Below are 13,685 nucleotides of genomic sequence, written 5' to 3' on the forward strand. Positions count from 1 at the left end.
AAATGCTATTCCTTGTTAAGGGAAATACTATTTTACAGAGGTGGAACAAGATACCCCACCTTCATGGACAAATTTCATAATGCTCAGCAAACAAATTCAGAGGAGCTGAGGATCTTAGTGGACAGCTTGAGGGAGTCCAGCACATTATTATTTAGACTACTGAAAGCCAAAGGAACCCTGGATGGATAGATGGATCTAGATCTTTAATGTTTTAGGAAGGGAGCAAAATTTATTTTTCTAAGTCAGAGGACATCTTTCCTTCCTCTGAAACATGATCAACAAGAGAAGTCACAAAAAATTAAGAAAAGGGCAATGCCAGACTCTTAAAATCCAACACCACTAAGCAAGGAGATTGATACAAGGTTTTTCCAAAAGTAGCCCCATTAAAGAACATTACAATATGAATGTGATGTTCAGCTAAAATGGACACAATGACGGTTACAAGAGGAAGTCTCTGCTGAAGACCTCTGCTAGAGAAACTGCCTCCCTCCCTTTCCCTTTTCTATTGGGGATAGAAAAAATAAAGGCTACAAAATTTTCAGACATACCACTGATAATTACATCTGATAAGTGTTGAGCACTGAAAAAATTTAACAGATTGGAAAACACTAGCAAATTTGTAAATTCCAGATGAGACAAAACAATATTTTGCATGTATCAAAGAACAGTAAGGACAGATTTTGATAACTGTAACTGTAACTGAGAATTTCCCAGATGTAGAGTGAAATAGATTTAAAGAAAAGCAAAATGAAAAGTTAAGCACCGCCATGAAAATTGATAGTTAAAAACTGAAAACAAAAAGGACAAAGTTGAAGGACAAAGAATAATTATAATCATAATGGAAACAAGTTGGTTTTTTTTTTCTGAATCTGCTTTACAAAAGAAAATGTAAACATTCTCTTCCAAAGCAGTTGGCATCTCTCTGACATACAGAAACCCAGTCATTTTACCAAAGTTGTTAATGTGCATTGAACTGCTAATAATATATTTTACTGCAATATTAATTAGCATAAGAAAGCCCACAGTGTAAAGAGTAATGATTTTGTTCTGCTTCATATATGTCTTGCATACATCAAAGTTATTACACAAGCATGTACACTGATTCTTTACAATCTTATAACCTGCATCTGGAACATCTTGTGCTAAACACATGCAAACAGGATCAATAGCATGTGGTGGTCTGCACTATTGTCATGGCAAAGCCAATAAACTTTACAAAACTGATGTAACACAAGCAAGAAATGTAGGCAAATCTGACCTATCTTTAAACTTTTATAGTTTAATAGAGAACATACAGTGGATTTTAAATAGCTACTTTCTGATCAATCCACCCAATGCTCACCCTCTTTTAAAGGCCCCACCAAAACCAGGAGAAAATATTTGTTGACTGGAAGAAGATAAATTGATAAATAAATATATTTGCAATCACTTAACAGGACAGTTCAAGCAAGGGAGTTAAAGTACCCTATTTGAAATAGATGACATTGTCATCTTAAGAATTTTTCAATACATCACAATACAAATACATCACAAACAAGAATTATTAAACACTTAACAACTCACCATTTGTTGTTTTTGTAAGCATGGGGATTGACTATATCTCTGATAAAACTGTAGTAGTGACCACCATCTGCTGTTCCTGTATGAACGGTCACGCCTATCAAATCGTACTCGTAACTTTCAGTTTCTTTTAAATATTCACTGTTGTCCTTAAAACCTTAAATAATTTAATACGATATTTAGCAAGTTATTCCTTTAACCTTCACAACACTAGAATTAATACAGATAACTTACAATAAATACTTCTTGCCAAATACACTGACAAACAGCATATATCTTCTAGGCACTGCAATAGGTAGCAGCCAGAAAGCCCACACCCAACAGGTGGAGCACGGGTCACTATTCTTCTGGGGTTGCTTCTGACCCAGAATACAAGCATACACAGTAATGCTTTTGCAGTTTATGTATGCTCCTTACTGGTGGACCATTTTATAAAGTTCAAGAATTTGGCCACCATATTATCCTGCAAATATAAAACAAATCAACAACAAACTATATATAACAAGCCAGGAATTTTTAATTCATTATAAAAATAGTTTTATCAATAATTTATATTGGTTATTGTGCTGTATTTACAAAGAAAATTATTTAGCAGTCACTGGATATTAAATATAATAAATTACAATTTCTTTGTAAACAAATAAAAATATAGGCTTCATAAGCCTTTAGTTGCTTTTTAACCTCACATGAAGGAGAAGACAGAAAGATGTGGGATTAATTACATGAAAGATGTGTTTAGAATTATTAACTATTTGGATTTGTGTGTATTGCTAAGAAATATTACTATTCCAGGACTTTTTAGAGCTTAATTTCCATGAATTTCACCATATGCCCATGGCCACCTGGCTACGCAGTTTAACTGACACTATATTACACTACTAGACAAAAATTTTCAAAAGGTCGAATTATCAGCACTGTTCAGTTGTCGAAAAACTATAGGGACAAAGCAAAATCAATTACCTTCTTTTCTGTCATTCTTTCCCATGAGAAAATCTTCTGTGTAAGGTGTCATATCCAAACGTAAAGGGAATGAGAAGTGTGTGTTGACTTTCTCCTTCATCATGGTGACCATATTAAATGTGTATCTCATAGTGTTGAAACTTAAGATGCGAGGCAATTTCTTAAAACATGCCCTAAAGATGCAAGGAATTAATATTTAAGAAAACTGAATTGCTTAGATAATACTGCCACAAAGTCTCTCAAAACTTTTTCTCTCCTGTCATTCATTTCCAGTTCATGTTAGAAATCATCACCTAAAATTTAAAAATCAGCAACCACAATCCCTTACACAGTATCAGTTAGTCAAATTTTATAAAAAATCTTGTCATCAGATGACATGTAACAGGGATTACATTATGGTACTGAATAGAAGACTGATTTAAAACAGCCTTTATTACAGTAAGCACATAACAGCACTCCCTACGGTGAAGATTACATCAGGGACGTCTTATAAAGAATAACGATCCTGTTTTGTGTGCTGTTTCACACTCCGTTTACAATCTGAAAAAAATAATTTTTTCTGATGAAAAATGTCCATGCTTAGTCTCAGTCCAAGGATTTTTTTCATTTTTTAAATAAATCATATCAGTATTTTTGAATTATAAAAAGATGATGGGGTGGGGGGGGAAGGGGAGAGAACACTTTCCCAATAGTGTAAGTCTATTTCTTCCTCATTCCAATCACACATGGCTGAAATCTATAATCTGAATTTTTCAACCTGGATAGTTATTAATAAAGACTAGGCCCTTTCTTTACTTTCAAAAATAAAAAATGGTAGACTTATTAGGTTCTAAGCCTCTGGTTTTTTTTCAGACCCTGGCATCAACATCTGCTAACTACAATGCCATCACCACTCATATATCTATGTGCAAAACTCTTTCTTGTAGACATATTTCAATGCAGAACATAATCTGTACTAAAATCTTTAGACTCCTGAACATATTTATAAGATTTACAGTAAGGAACCTTTCTCCTGTGCCACTTATAATCACTGCAAAAAACAACTGTGAGGCTTCCAATATCAGGTGAAGTTTTTAAAAATAAAATAAGAGGATACAGATAACACACATACTATCTTTATATATTTTAAAGAGTTCCAAAAGCTACAGAACAATTTTAAAAGCAGAAATCAAGATTAAAGAACCCAGACAATCACTTTGTGTAAAGAGTAATGAAAATATGGAATAAACTTCCAACAAAGTTGACTGATCAAAAACATATACAGTAAATGAGTTCAAAATACACTGAGATTTGTTTCTACAAAAGGAACAGTGAGGATTATGATGAAAAACGAGAGCGCTGAGGTTACGATTTTAGAAAGGCAGATATTATGGAGTAGGTGACCTTTTCCTAAAATGTTTTATGTAGGTCACTATATTTTTATATTGTAAGCTCTTTGGGATAGGGATCACATCTTTATATGTTTGTACAGTGCTTTAGACAGTGGGGCTAGGATCCTGTTTGGGTCTCCAGTATTATTGTTATTCAAATATTAAATAATTATCATGATTTTAGATTATTTTTGGACTACTACTCTCACTTGATGGAAACTACGAACAGAAATTAATGGAACTCATAGTTAGAAAGAAATGCTAATAACGTTTGTTTATTCACAATTATACCTTTTTTCAGCCCGCACTTTCTTCCCACAGTGAGAGCAGGTATACATGTTGTCACCCTCCAAGGTATCTTTAATAGTTACTTCATCAAGAGATTCCTGTGTACAATGAACAAGAAAAATAAATAAGTGCTTTCACAGCTCAGATCTATCTTAGGTACTTAATCTGTTTATATCAGCTACATATATAGCACACATTAGTGTGGTATCTGAGCTCTTCGCCATATTTCAATATATTTACACCCACAACAATCCTGTGAGGTAGGGAAGTACTATTATCTGTATTTGGCAAATGGTGAATTGAAGCAAAGAGAGACTAAGGGTATGTCTACACTGCTGTAAAAAACCCACAGTGCTGAGTCTCAGAGCCTGGGCCAACTGACTCGTACTCAGAGGGTTAAGGCTGAGAGGCTAAAAATGTAAACGTTTGGGCTTGATCTGAGTCTGGGCTCTGAGACCCTCCTTTCTTGCAAGGTTTCAGAGGCTGAGCTCCAGCCCAAGCCCGAACTTCTACGCTCCTATATTTAGTCCCGCTAGCCCAAGTTAACTGATCCGGGCTCTGAGACTCGACACTTTTTATCGCAGTGCAGATATACCCTAAATGACTTGCCCATGGTCACATAAAAAGTTTGTGGTGGAGCAGGAAATTGAACCTGGGTGTCCCAAATTCCAGTCTAACACTCTGACCATTGAGTCAGACTTCTTCTCAAAATGCATTAGTGTTTTACTTTGTTAACTATCAGCACATACACAAGTGTCAAAGAAAGGAAAAAACAAAACCAAATGGCTGATTTCACCATCATTAGCGTATCTACCATTTTCCTTTTGACCTAAAATCTTTAATTGGAGATCATACAATAAATCAATTAACACTAACATGCAAAAATTAAGAAGATATCCAGCCCTTCAAATGAGAGGTCTTCCACTTTATTCTGCATGTACTGATAGACCTTGCACTTCTGTAAAGGAGCTTTGCTCATATTAATGGTTTATGGCAAAAACAGCTTGCCAGCATGCAGATCACTTCCAGATGTGTTTGTTACACCCTGGCTCTCACCAGCCTTGGTTATATTGCAGGGTGACCCAACACACTTCCAGTCCTGGATTTCCCCCCAGAAATGTATGCCTTGTACTGCCCAGCCTTCTCCTGGACAGTCCAAATATATAAGACCATTATTCTTTTAAGGGAATAATATACAGCCACTTGCCACCTTAAATGGAGTTGCCCAGACATTTCAACTTAAACGCACTGGATTAGATAAAACAATGAAACTAGTTTATTAACTACAAAGAGATGGATTTTAAGGGAATACAAGCAATGAGGCATAAAAGTCAAAAATGGTTACAAGAAAAAAGATCAAATGCTTTCTAGTGCCTAACGTAACAAACTATATTAGAGTCAAGCAAAGTTTCTCACCACATGCTTCCAGCAGTCTTACTGACCAATCTCTAGGTCAGGACCCGTCACCCAGAGTCCAAAGGCTGCTTCTTTTGGCTTCTCAAAAGAGATGGACAGGGAGAGAGAGGAGAGGTCCCTTGCGATGTTTGTTCACCCCTCCCTTTTATAGTTTCAGTCCACTTGAATATTCTGTTCATTCTCTTAAAATCATAGTAACACCAACATTGGCAACAATGTGAGGGGCCACTGAGGTCACCTCATGTAGCCGGAACCATTTCCAGAGTTCGATGGCCTCCTGACATAAATGGGAAGAGATGCTGCCTGATTTGTTGATGTAGTGCATTGCCAGTGTGCTGTCCATCATGATCTGCATTACCAAGTCCTGTGGAGCATGTCGGAAAGCTATACAGTCCAGTCTTACCACTTTAGCTCTAAGAGGTTCATATGGAGTTTAAGGTTGACTGAGGACCAAAGCCTTTGTACCTGGAAGTGACCCAAATGAGTCTCCCCACCCCTCCCTGATGTGTCCACCAGCAGCATTCAAGATGGAGCCAGGGCTAGACAGGCATGCACTGTGGTCAACAGTTTTGCCAGTAATTTGAATATGTGGGAGTGAATAGATTAAAATCTGTCATTTGGTAAGCAAGCTCATACTGCTTGAGAGTCAAGTAGAGCTGCTAGGCATTCTATCATATGAGAGAGAATTTTTCATAATTCACCAGGAGTCCCAACTGAGATAATGCCTGTTGTACTACTGCTACATGAGGATGAACCCTCAGTTCAGACAATCGTCTAGATGCGGGTAGACATGTTTCCCTTGTTTCCTGAGGTTTGCTGCCACCATTGCAATACTCTTGGTGCTACGGAGAGTCTGGAGGGTAGAACTTTGCATTGGTAGTGATCTGGCCTGGCTGTGAATCTCAGATACTTCCTGTGGGCCAGATGAATGGCAATGTGGAAGTACACATCTTGTAGGTCAGTCCTGGGCTTGGAGCACTGGAATCAAGTGGAGGCAAGTGTTACCATCCTGAATATGAGGAGGCATATGTATCTGTTGAGTTTCCTCAGATTGAGAATGGGATGAAGACCCTCTTTCTTCTTCGGAATGGGACAATATTGGGAGTACCATCCATTTCCCCTTTATTCCTGTGGGACTACTTCTACAGCTCCTGTTAAGAGCAACAAGTCACTTCTGTTTGTAAAAAGCTCCTGTGAGAAGGGTCACTGAAGGAAGATAGGGAAGAAACGCCATCTTGTAAGAGAGATAAAGCAGGGAGCACATCGCCAGTCGTTAAAATGGTGGTCCCGTAAGTCTGGAAAGGACTAGATTGAGATCGCAAGCCAGGTAGGCTGTCGTACTTGCGGGTACAGTCTGTCAAGACCTTTAAGGAAACAGCTAATCATTGGATTTGCAAAGACTGAGTAGCCGCCTGTGCCTGAATGGAAGGCGGAAATAGCTGCCAAGTGAACTCTTATTGACGATATGGACAGTGCCTATTGCTTAAGATAGAGGAGGCAGTCCAGTATAAATGGCACCAAGGCAAGCATCGGAGATTGATGGTGCTGCTCTGACCAGATGGAGAACCTCTTCCACTTGGCCAGGTACATCGCCCTTGTGGAGGGCTTTCTACTGCCAAGGAGAACTTGTCTGACTTGATCAGCGCAGGACAGCTCCACAGCATTCAGCCATGAAGCTTCCACTCTGTGAGGTGGAGCGACTCGAGGTTTGGATACCGGAGGCGGCCGTGATCCTGTGTGATTAAGTCCAGAATGAGTGGTAGGGTGACCAGAGTTACCATGGACATTTCCAGGAGCGATGTGTACCAGTGCTGGCGTGGCTAGGCCAGAGCTACCAATATCACTGGGGCTCGGTCCCTGCAGATCTTGAGGAGCACCTTGTGAATGAGAGAAACCAGAGGGAACAAGTATAGGAGGCGGCCTCTCCACAGAAGTAGGAATGCAGTCTGGGCTGTGATTCAGGAAGGAACAGAATAGTTGACAATTCCTGTTGCGTTTGGGGTCTATTTGGGGAAAGCCCCAGTGTTGGAAGATTGAGCTCACTATGTCAGGCTGGAGGGACCACTCGTGGCCGTGAAAAGACCTGCTGAGACTGTCTGCCAGCTCGTTCTGTATCCCAGGGAGGTATGATACCCGCAGGTGTATCGAGTGCTCTACACAGAAGTCCCACAGCATGAGGGCTTCCTGGCAAAGGGGAGAAGAGCATACATCCCGTTGTTTGTTGATATAAAACACTTCCGTGGTGTTGTCCATGAGGACTTATACACATCTTCCTGATACACGGACTCTGAAAGCCTGGCACGCTAGGTGCACCGCTCTCAATTCCCTGACACTGATATGTAGAGCAAGGTCCGCCTGAGACCAGAGGCCTTTGGTCCTGAGGTCTCCCAAATGTGCCCCCACCCCAGATCTGACGCATCTGTCATTAATGAGAAGGATGGTTGGAGGCTGGTGAAGGGTACCCCCGCACATACTACCTGTGGGTCGAGCCACCACAGGAGGGAGCCTAGTATCGGGCAAGGCAGGGCTATGATACTGTCCAAAGTGTCCCGAGCTGGTTGATATACTGGCATTAACCATGACTGGAGTGGACGAAGCCTGAGTGTGGCATGCTGTACTACGTAGGTACAAGCAGCCATGTGCCCCAGAAGCTCCAGGCAATTCCTTGCTGTAGTGGTGGGGAACTGCCTGAGGCCCCATATGATGTTGCCCAGTGACTGAAACCTGGCTTCTGGGACGTATGTCCTGGCCTGAGGTATCTTCTATGAGGTGGAATTATCGCTATGTGAAAGTACGTGTCCTTCAAGTCGAGGGCGGCATACCAGTCTCCTGGATCCAATGAGGGGATAATGGAGGTCAAAGAGACCATGCGGAACCTGAGTTTCTTGATGAACTTGTTGAGTTCCCATAGGTCCAGGATGGGCCTGAGGCCACTCTTGGCTTTCGGTATTAGGAAATACTGGGAAAACAAACCCTTGCCACTTTGCTCCTGAGGAACCTCTTCCACTGCCCTTACTGAGAGGAGTGAGTGCACTTCCTATATAAGAAGTTACTCGTGAGAGGGGTCCCTGAAGAGGGATGGGTGAGGGGGGTGGAAGGGTGGGAAGGCACCGAATTTAATGGAATATCCCCTCTCTACCGTGCAGAGCACCCAGCGGTCCAAGGTGATATGGGACCAGAAAGGGGACACTCGGGACAAAAGGTAAGAAAGATTGGATGCAGTTCCAGTACTGGTGTGCCATCCTCGTCTGCACCCTCAAAAGGCTGGTCTGGGGCCAGGCAATGGCTTGGGCTGGCCCGAGCCCTGGCCTCAGGAGGGATGCTGCCTCCTTCTACCGATCCTATTTCTCCTACAAGGAGCGTCCTGGCAGTTTTGAGGTTGGTAGAACCTAGAGGGAGGTTGTGGCCAGAAATGCCTCCGTTGAGTGGCTGGTGGGTCTTTCAGACTATGGAGTCTTTTATCCGTCTTATCGGAAAAGAGGGCTGAACCCTTGAAGGGGAGGTCCTGGATTGTTTGCTGAACCTCATGGGGCAGACCAGAGACCTGCAACCAGGAACCCCTCCTCATTACAACCCCCATGGCCATAGCATGTGAGGCTGCATTTGCTGCCTCTAGTGCAGCTGCAGGGAATCTTGGGAGACCAGCTTTCCCCCCTCCACCAATGCCAAGAACTCTGCATGAGAGTCCTGCGGCAGTAGCGCAGCAAACTTTGCCATCGCAGCATAGGCGTTGTGTGAATATCTGCTCACTATGGCCTGTTGATTTGCAATACAGAGCTGTATTCCCCTGGTGGAATAGACCTTCCTGCCAAAAAGGTCAAGTCTTTTCTCCTCCCTGCTCTTAGGGGCGGGTCCCGAGTAGCCCTAGCACTCTCGCTGATTGGCTGCATCAACCATCAGGGAGTCGGCGGGGGTAGGGGGCTAGGGGTGTGTATAAATACTCATATCTTTGAGAAAGGACAAAGTACCGCCTCTCATTCCTCTTGGCTGTAGGGGCCAGAGATGCAGGGGTGTGCCATAGGCTTTTTGTTGTCTCAGTAATCGTCCTTATTAAGGGCAAGGGGATTAGAGACAGACCAGAGGGTGAGAGGATGTCGACAACAGGGTCAGAGTCCTCCACGACCTCCTCCGCCTGTGTGCCCAGGTTCTGGGCAACACCACGTAACAGCTGCTGAAGGACCCTGTTATCCTACAGAGCTGGGGCCGTTGACGTCCCTGCCACAGCTTCATCTGGGGAGGATGAGGAGGAGAGGCCTGGCAGCGGGCCCTGCTCATTCCCTTCAGCGCCCTGTGGGTCCCGCGACACGCGGTATTGCTGAGCTCCTAGGTCTGAAGCATGCGATGCCAGGGCAGCTGGGGGCAGAAATATTGCTGCTGAGGCAGGCGGTGCCAAAGTTGTTGGTTCTGGCAGTGCCGATATCGTCGACGCTGGTGGTACCGATGCTGCAGCCGCCAGCAGTGCCGCTGATGGGAGTGTCGGTCCCAGGTGACAACGGCGGTGCTGGCGGGGGGACGAAGGATGCCGAGGACACCGACCTGGATCTTGGGCCCAGGCCCTGGACCTGTCCCTGGTGATGCGCTCAGGGTGTCCAAAAGGGCCACTGTGTCGAAGGCTGCCACTGCAGAGGCCACGGTGCTAGGTAGTGCTGGTGGTTGCGGCAGGATCTGGACCACCGGCTCCTGATCCTATAGGAGAAATAGGATTCCGACTCCGACTTCAAGGTCTCCATGTAGGAGGACCATGGAGGAGCAGTACTCTAGGCTGCCGGACAGCAGTGCTGAGAGGTCGGGGACCAGTGTGGCTCCCCTGCATGGGTGGGCCGTGCCAGGGAGAGGTGCGCCGGAGATGGGGATCGGCGCGCCATCATCGTTGCTTTGCTCCTTGATTGGAACTGGGGCCATGCAGTCACCAGTGACTTGTCTTTCCTCTGCGGGGAGGACAGCGCTGAGAGCCTATAAGGTCCTTGGCTACCTCGAATGCCTCCGGTGTCAAGGGGAGCTAGAAGTGATCACCTTGGCTGTCCAGGGACTGCTGAGGGTTCAGACTCAACTGAACCCCAGATGGGGCAGGAATCAACCAGACCCTGGAGGGCTGGAGAGACGAGGAGGGCTGGTTCGAGATGTGCTTCAATGCCGCAGGTCCCTTGGTCTTTAGATGGGGAGAGCGACCCTTTTCTAGCCTTTTCTTCTTCTGTGGCACCGGGGATTGAGAACGGTGCCAGACAGAAGAGTTTCTTATGAGCGGAGCTGTGAGTCCTTAGGGTCCTTCCCCGGCACCGGCTCGCTCACCGTCGGCACCGGAGCACTGCGAACCGATGAGGAAATGCTCGGCGTGGGTTCTGTGGACCCCAGGTTGGATTGTGGACGGAGCGCCACTTCCATTAGCAGGATCTTGAGCTTTTGATCCCGGTCTTTAAGGGTCCTAGGGAGAAATCCCTTGCAGATCCTGCACTTGTCCTTTTGGTGGCTCTCCCCAAGGCACCGTAGACAAGAAGAGTGCGGGTCACTCTTTGGCATAAACTTGCCATAATCCTTGCAGAGTTTAAACGCTGGGGACCAGGGCATACCCCAGAACCGGGCAAAAAGTTGTTGGTGGGGGGAACCCCCAAGAATCACAACAACTACAATAACTAATAACTAACAAACTATTTAACAATGAAGACTGAAGTGAACACTGCCAAAAGCGCTTGCATTGCACAAGCCACAGTTGCACAAGCCACATTGCACAAGCCACAGTTGTTCCAGCTAGCTGTCACCGGTGGTAAGAAGAAACTGAGGGGGTGGGGGGGTCGGCAGGGCCCTATATTGGGTGCCATGAAGGCGTGACTCCAGGGGTGCCCATGCTGACCCTACGGACGCTGCTAAGGGAAAAATCTTCTGCTGGTGTGCACACGGCACGCACGCACACCTGACTGGAATGGTCATGAAAAAGCACTCGAAGAAGAACTTGTCTTCAGTGATAACAAGAACTAGTTCCAAGATGGAGAAAAGCGCACAGAGTACTCCTCTTTTGTTGAATGTGAAACCGAGGCAGAGACTGGGAGATAAACGAGAGTCTTTAGTTCTTATGCCCCTGAGGGCATTCTGCGCCCAAAAATTAAAAATTCTGTGCCAAAAAATTAAAATTCTGCATCCATTTTAAAATTCTGCAAGTCTTATTTGTCAATAAATAAATGCAGAGGTTCCAGCATGGCAGTGGGGAGCACAGGCCACTGGCTGCATGAAGGTGGAAGATCACCCTGTAGCCACCCTAGCCCCAGGACATGGATTCAACGGTGAGGCTGCATCTGACCCTGACACAGCACAAGGCCTGGGCCTGCCCCAGAAACACTCTGGGGTCCTGGCCCTCTGCACCAGGTGTGGGCAGGGAGGCTTAACCAGGCAGGATCCAAGTGTGAAGGAGCTCAGTGTGAGGGGATTCAGGTGTGGGGTGAGAGGATTATGTGTGGGACAATCTGGGTACAGGCAGCTCAGTGGTGGGGTCTAGGTGTGGGGGGATCTAGATGCACAGAGCTCATTGGAGGGGTTCCAGGTGCAGGGGCTTCCAAGTAAAGGTGACTGGGGCTCAGCGGAGGTGTCTGGGTGTGGGTATCTCTGCAGGAGGTTCTGGGTGGGGGTCTGGGTGCAGCTAGTTCAGGGTCAGTGGCATGGGGGTCTGGATGTGGGGCTCAGGGCGGTGCAGGGGCTGGGGCATCAGGATGGGGGTTTGAGTGTGGGGAGCTCACTGGGAGGTGTCTGGGTGCAGGGGGAAGAGGTCTGGAGCCAGGGGGGCTGGGTGCAGGGAGGCTCCGGATCCAGAGGCTGATGTTCAGTGGGATGGGGTTCGGGTATGGAGGGCTAGGGGGATTCTGGTTGTACCAGGTGAGATTTGGCAGGGGTGTCTGAGTATGGGAGATCCGGATGCATGGGGGTTGGGTGGATGGTGGAGTAGCTCCCCGTACAGTGACCCATCCCCCCATCGCTGAGGAGCGATGGGGGCAGCAGGGGAGGATGCTGAGCTTCCTACAGCTGTGGGAGGTTTCTGGGGGTGGGTCTGACAAAGCTCCAGCCACTCCTTGCAGGGGAAGAGGAAGTCCCGGCCTCTTCTGCCTCCAGCCCAGCCAGGACGAGCAGCTGATCCTGGCTCTGGGTAGGAGCCACTGGCTGGGGGTGTCCCCAGACCAGCAGAGATTTACCTCTCCGCCGGCTGCTCTGGGTGCCCAAAATGATGTACCTACACTGCTTGGGAGTGGTGTGTGACTGTTCTCGCAGCTTCCCTTCATTTCCCTGTCAGAAAATAATTTTTCTGCAGGGAAGCAAAGAAATCTGCGGGAGACATGAATTCTACGCATTCACGGTGGTGCATAATTCCCTCAGGAGTAGTTCTTCGAAGAGAAAAGGACTCTGTGGATTGATGGTGCCATATTTTCTTCTTTCAATCTCTTGACATCAAAAAATAATGTTGTGGAACTGAGGCCAAAGCCCTATCTGGTCTAGCAGATGTTTCTGATACTCTCTCAGCACTGGGTTTCTGAAAACCCAAGAATACATCTTTGAAGAAAAGCCCGAAGGTGGTTGTGAGTCTGTCTTCGAAGCTGTAGGTTGTTCTCCATAAGCATGGATTACAGATAAAACGCCACGCCCAGGTTGTAACTTTATGCAGATGTGGCACAGACTAGGTAAATGTCCCTTACCAAAACTTCTAAATGACTGGGTATGGAGGTCAGAGACTAGGAAATAAACTGTGAAGTAGGCATTCTTTAAATTTAGTCCTTTTTGTTTTCTTCCAGGAACCCCTCTTCCTGTAAGGATGACGGATCCAAAGTAGTTCCCAACTAAGAAAATTATTTTCTTTTTTTAAACAAACAGTATTAAACCTATCCTAGTAACTATTAACAACACTGACTATCCTACTACAGGAAAAAACAGACAAGATGGTCAACAATCTAGAGATGGAGAAACCCATCACATCACTGGTTCCTTCTAGCTCTGGGTGCAACATGTACCCCTGCTCCTCAAGGTCCAAGCTTTCCTCTGAGCTTTGTTGCTCTGCACAGACCCACTCTACAAGAGTGGGGACTTGTATGGACAACACTCAAACACGCGTTTTTG

At 45.4% G+C, this 13,685-nt stretch overlaps 1 protein-coding gene across 2 annotated transcripts in view; it reads right to left on the minus strand.

Moving 5' to 3' along the window:
* Positions 1–13,685, minus strand: part of USP34 (ubiquitin specific peptidase 34) — a 275,304-nt gene that overhangs the window by 54,748 nt on the left and 206,871 nt on the right. For both annotated transcript variants that reach the window (XM_074949535.1, XM_074949534.1), the window contains exons 48-50: positions 4,182–4,276; positions 2,521–2,693; positions 1,564–1,717 (exon numbers count right to left, since the gene is read on the minus strand). In XM_074949535.1, coding sequence (XP_074805636.1) covers positions 1,564–1,717; positions 2,521–2,693; positions 4,182–4,276 — 422 coding nt within the window. The remainder of the gene's footprint in view (positions 1–1,563; positions 1,718–2,520; positions 2,694–4,181; positions 4,277–13,685) is intronic.

This window comes from Natator depressus, chromosome 3, assembly GCF_965152275.1.
Source record: "Natator depressus isolate rNatDep1 chromosome 3, rNatDep2.hap1, whole genome shotgun sequence".
Lineage (NCBI taxonomy): Eukaryota > Metazoa > Chordata > Testudines > Cheloniidae > Natator > Natator depressus.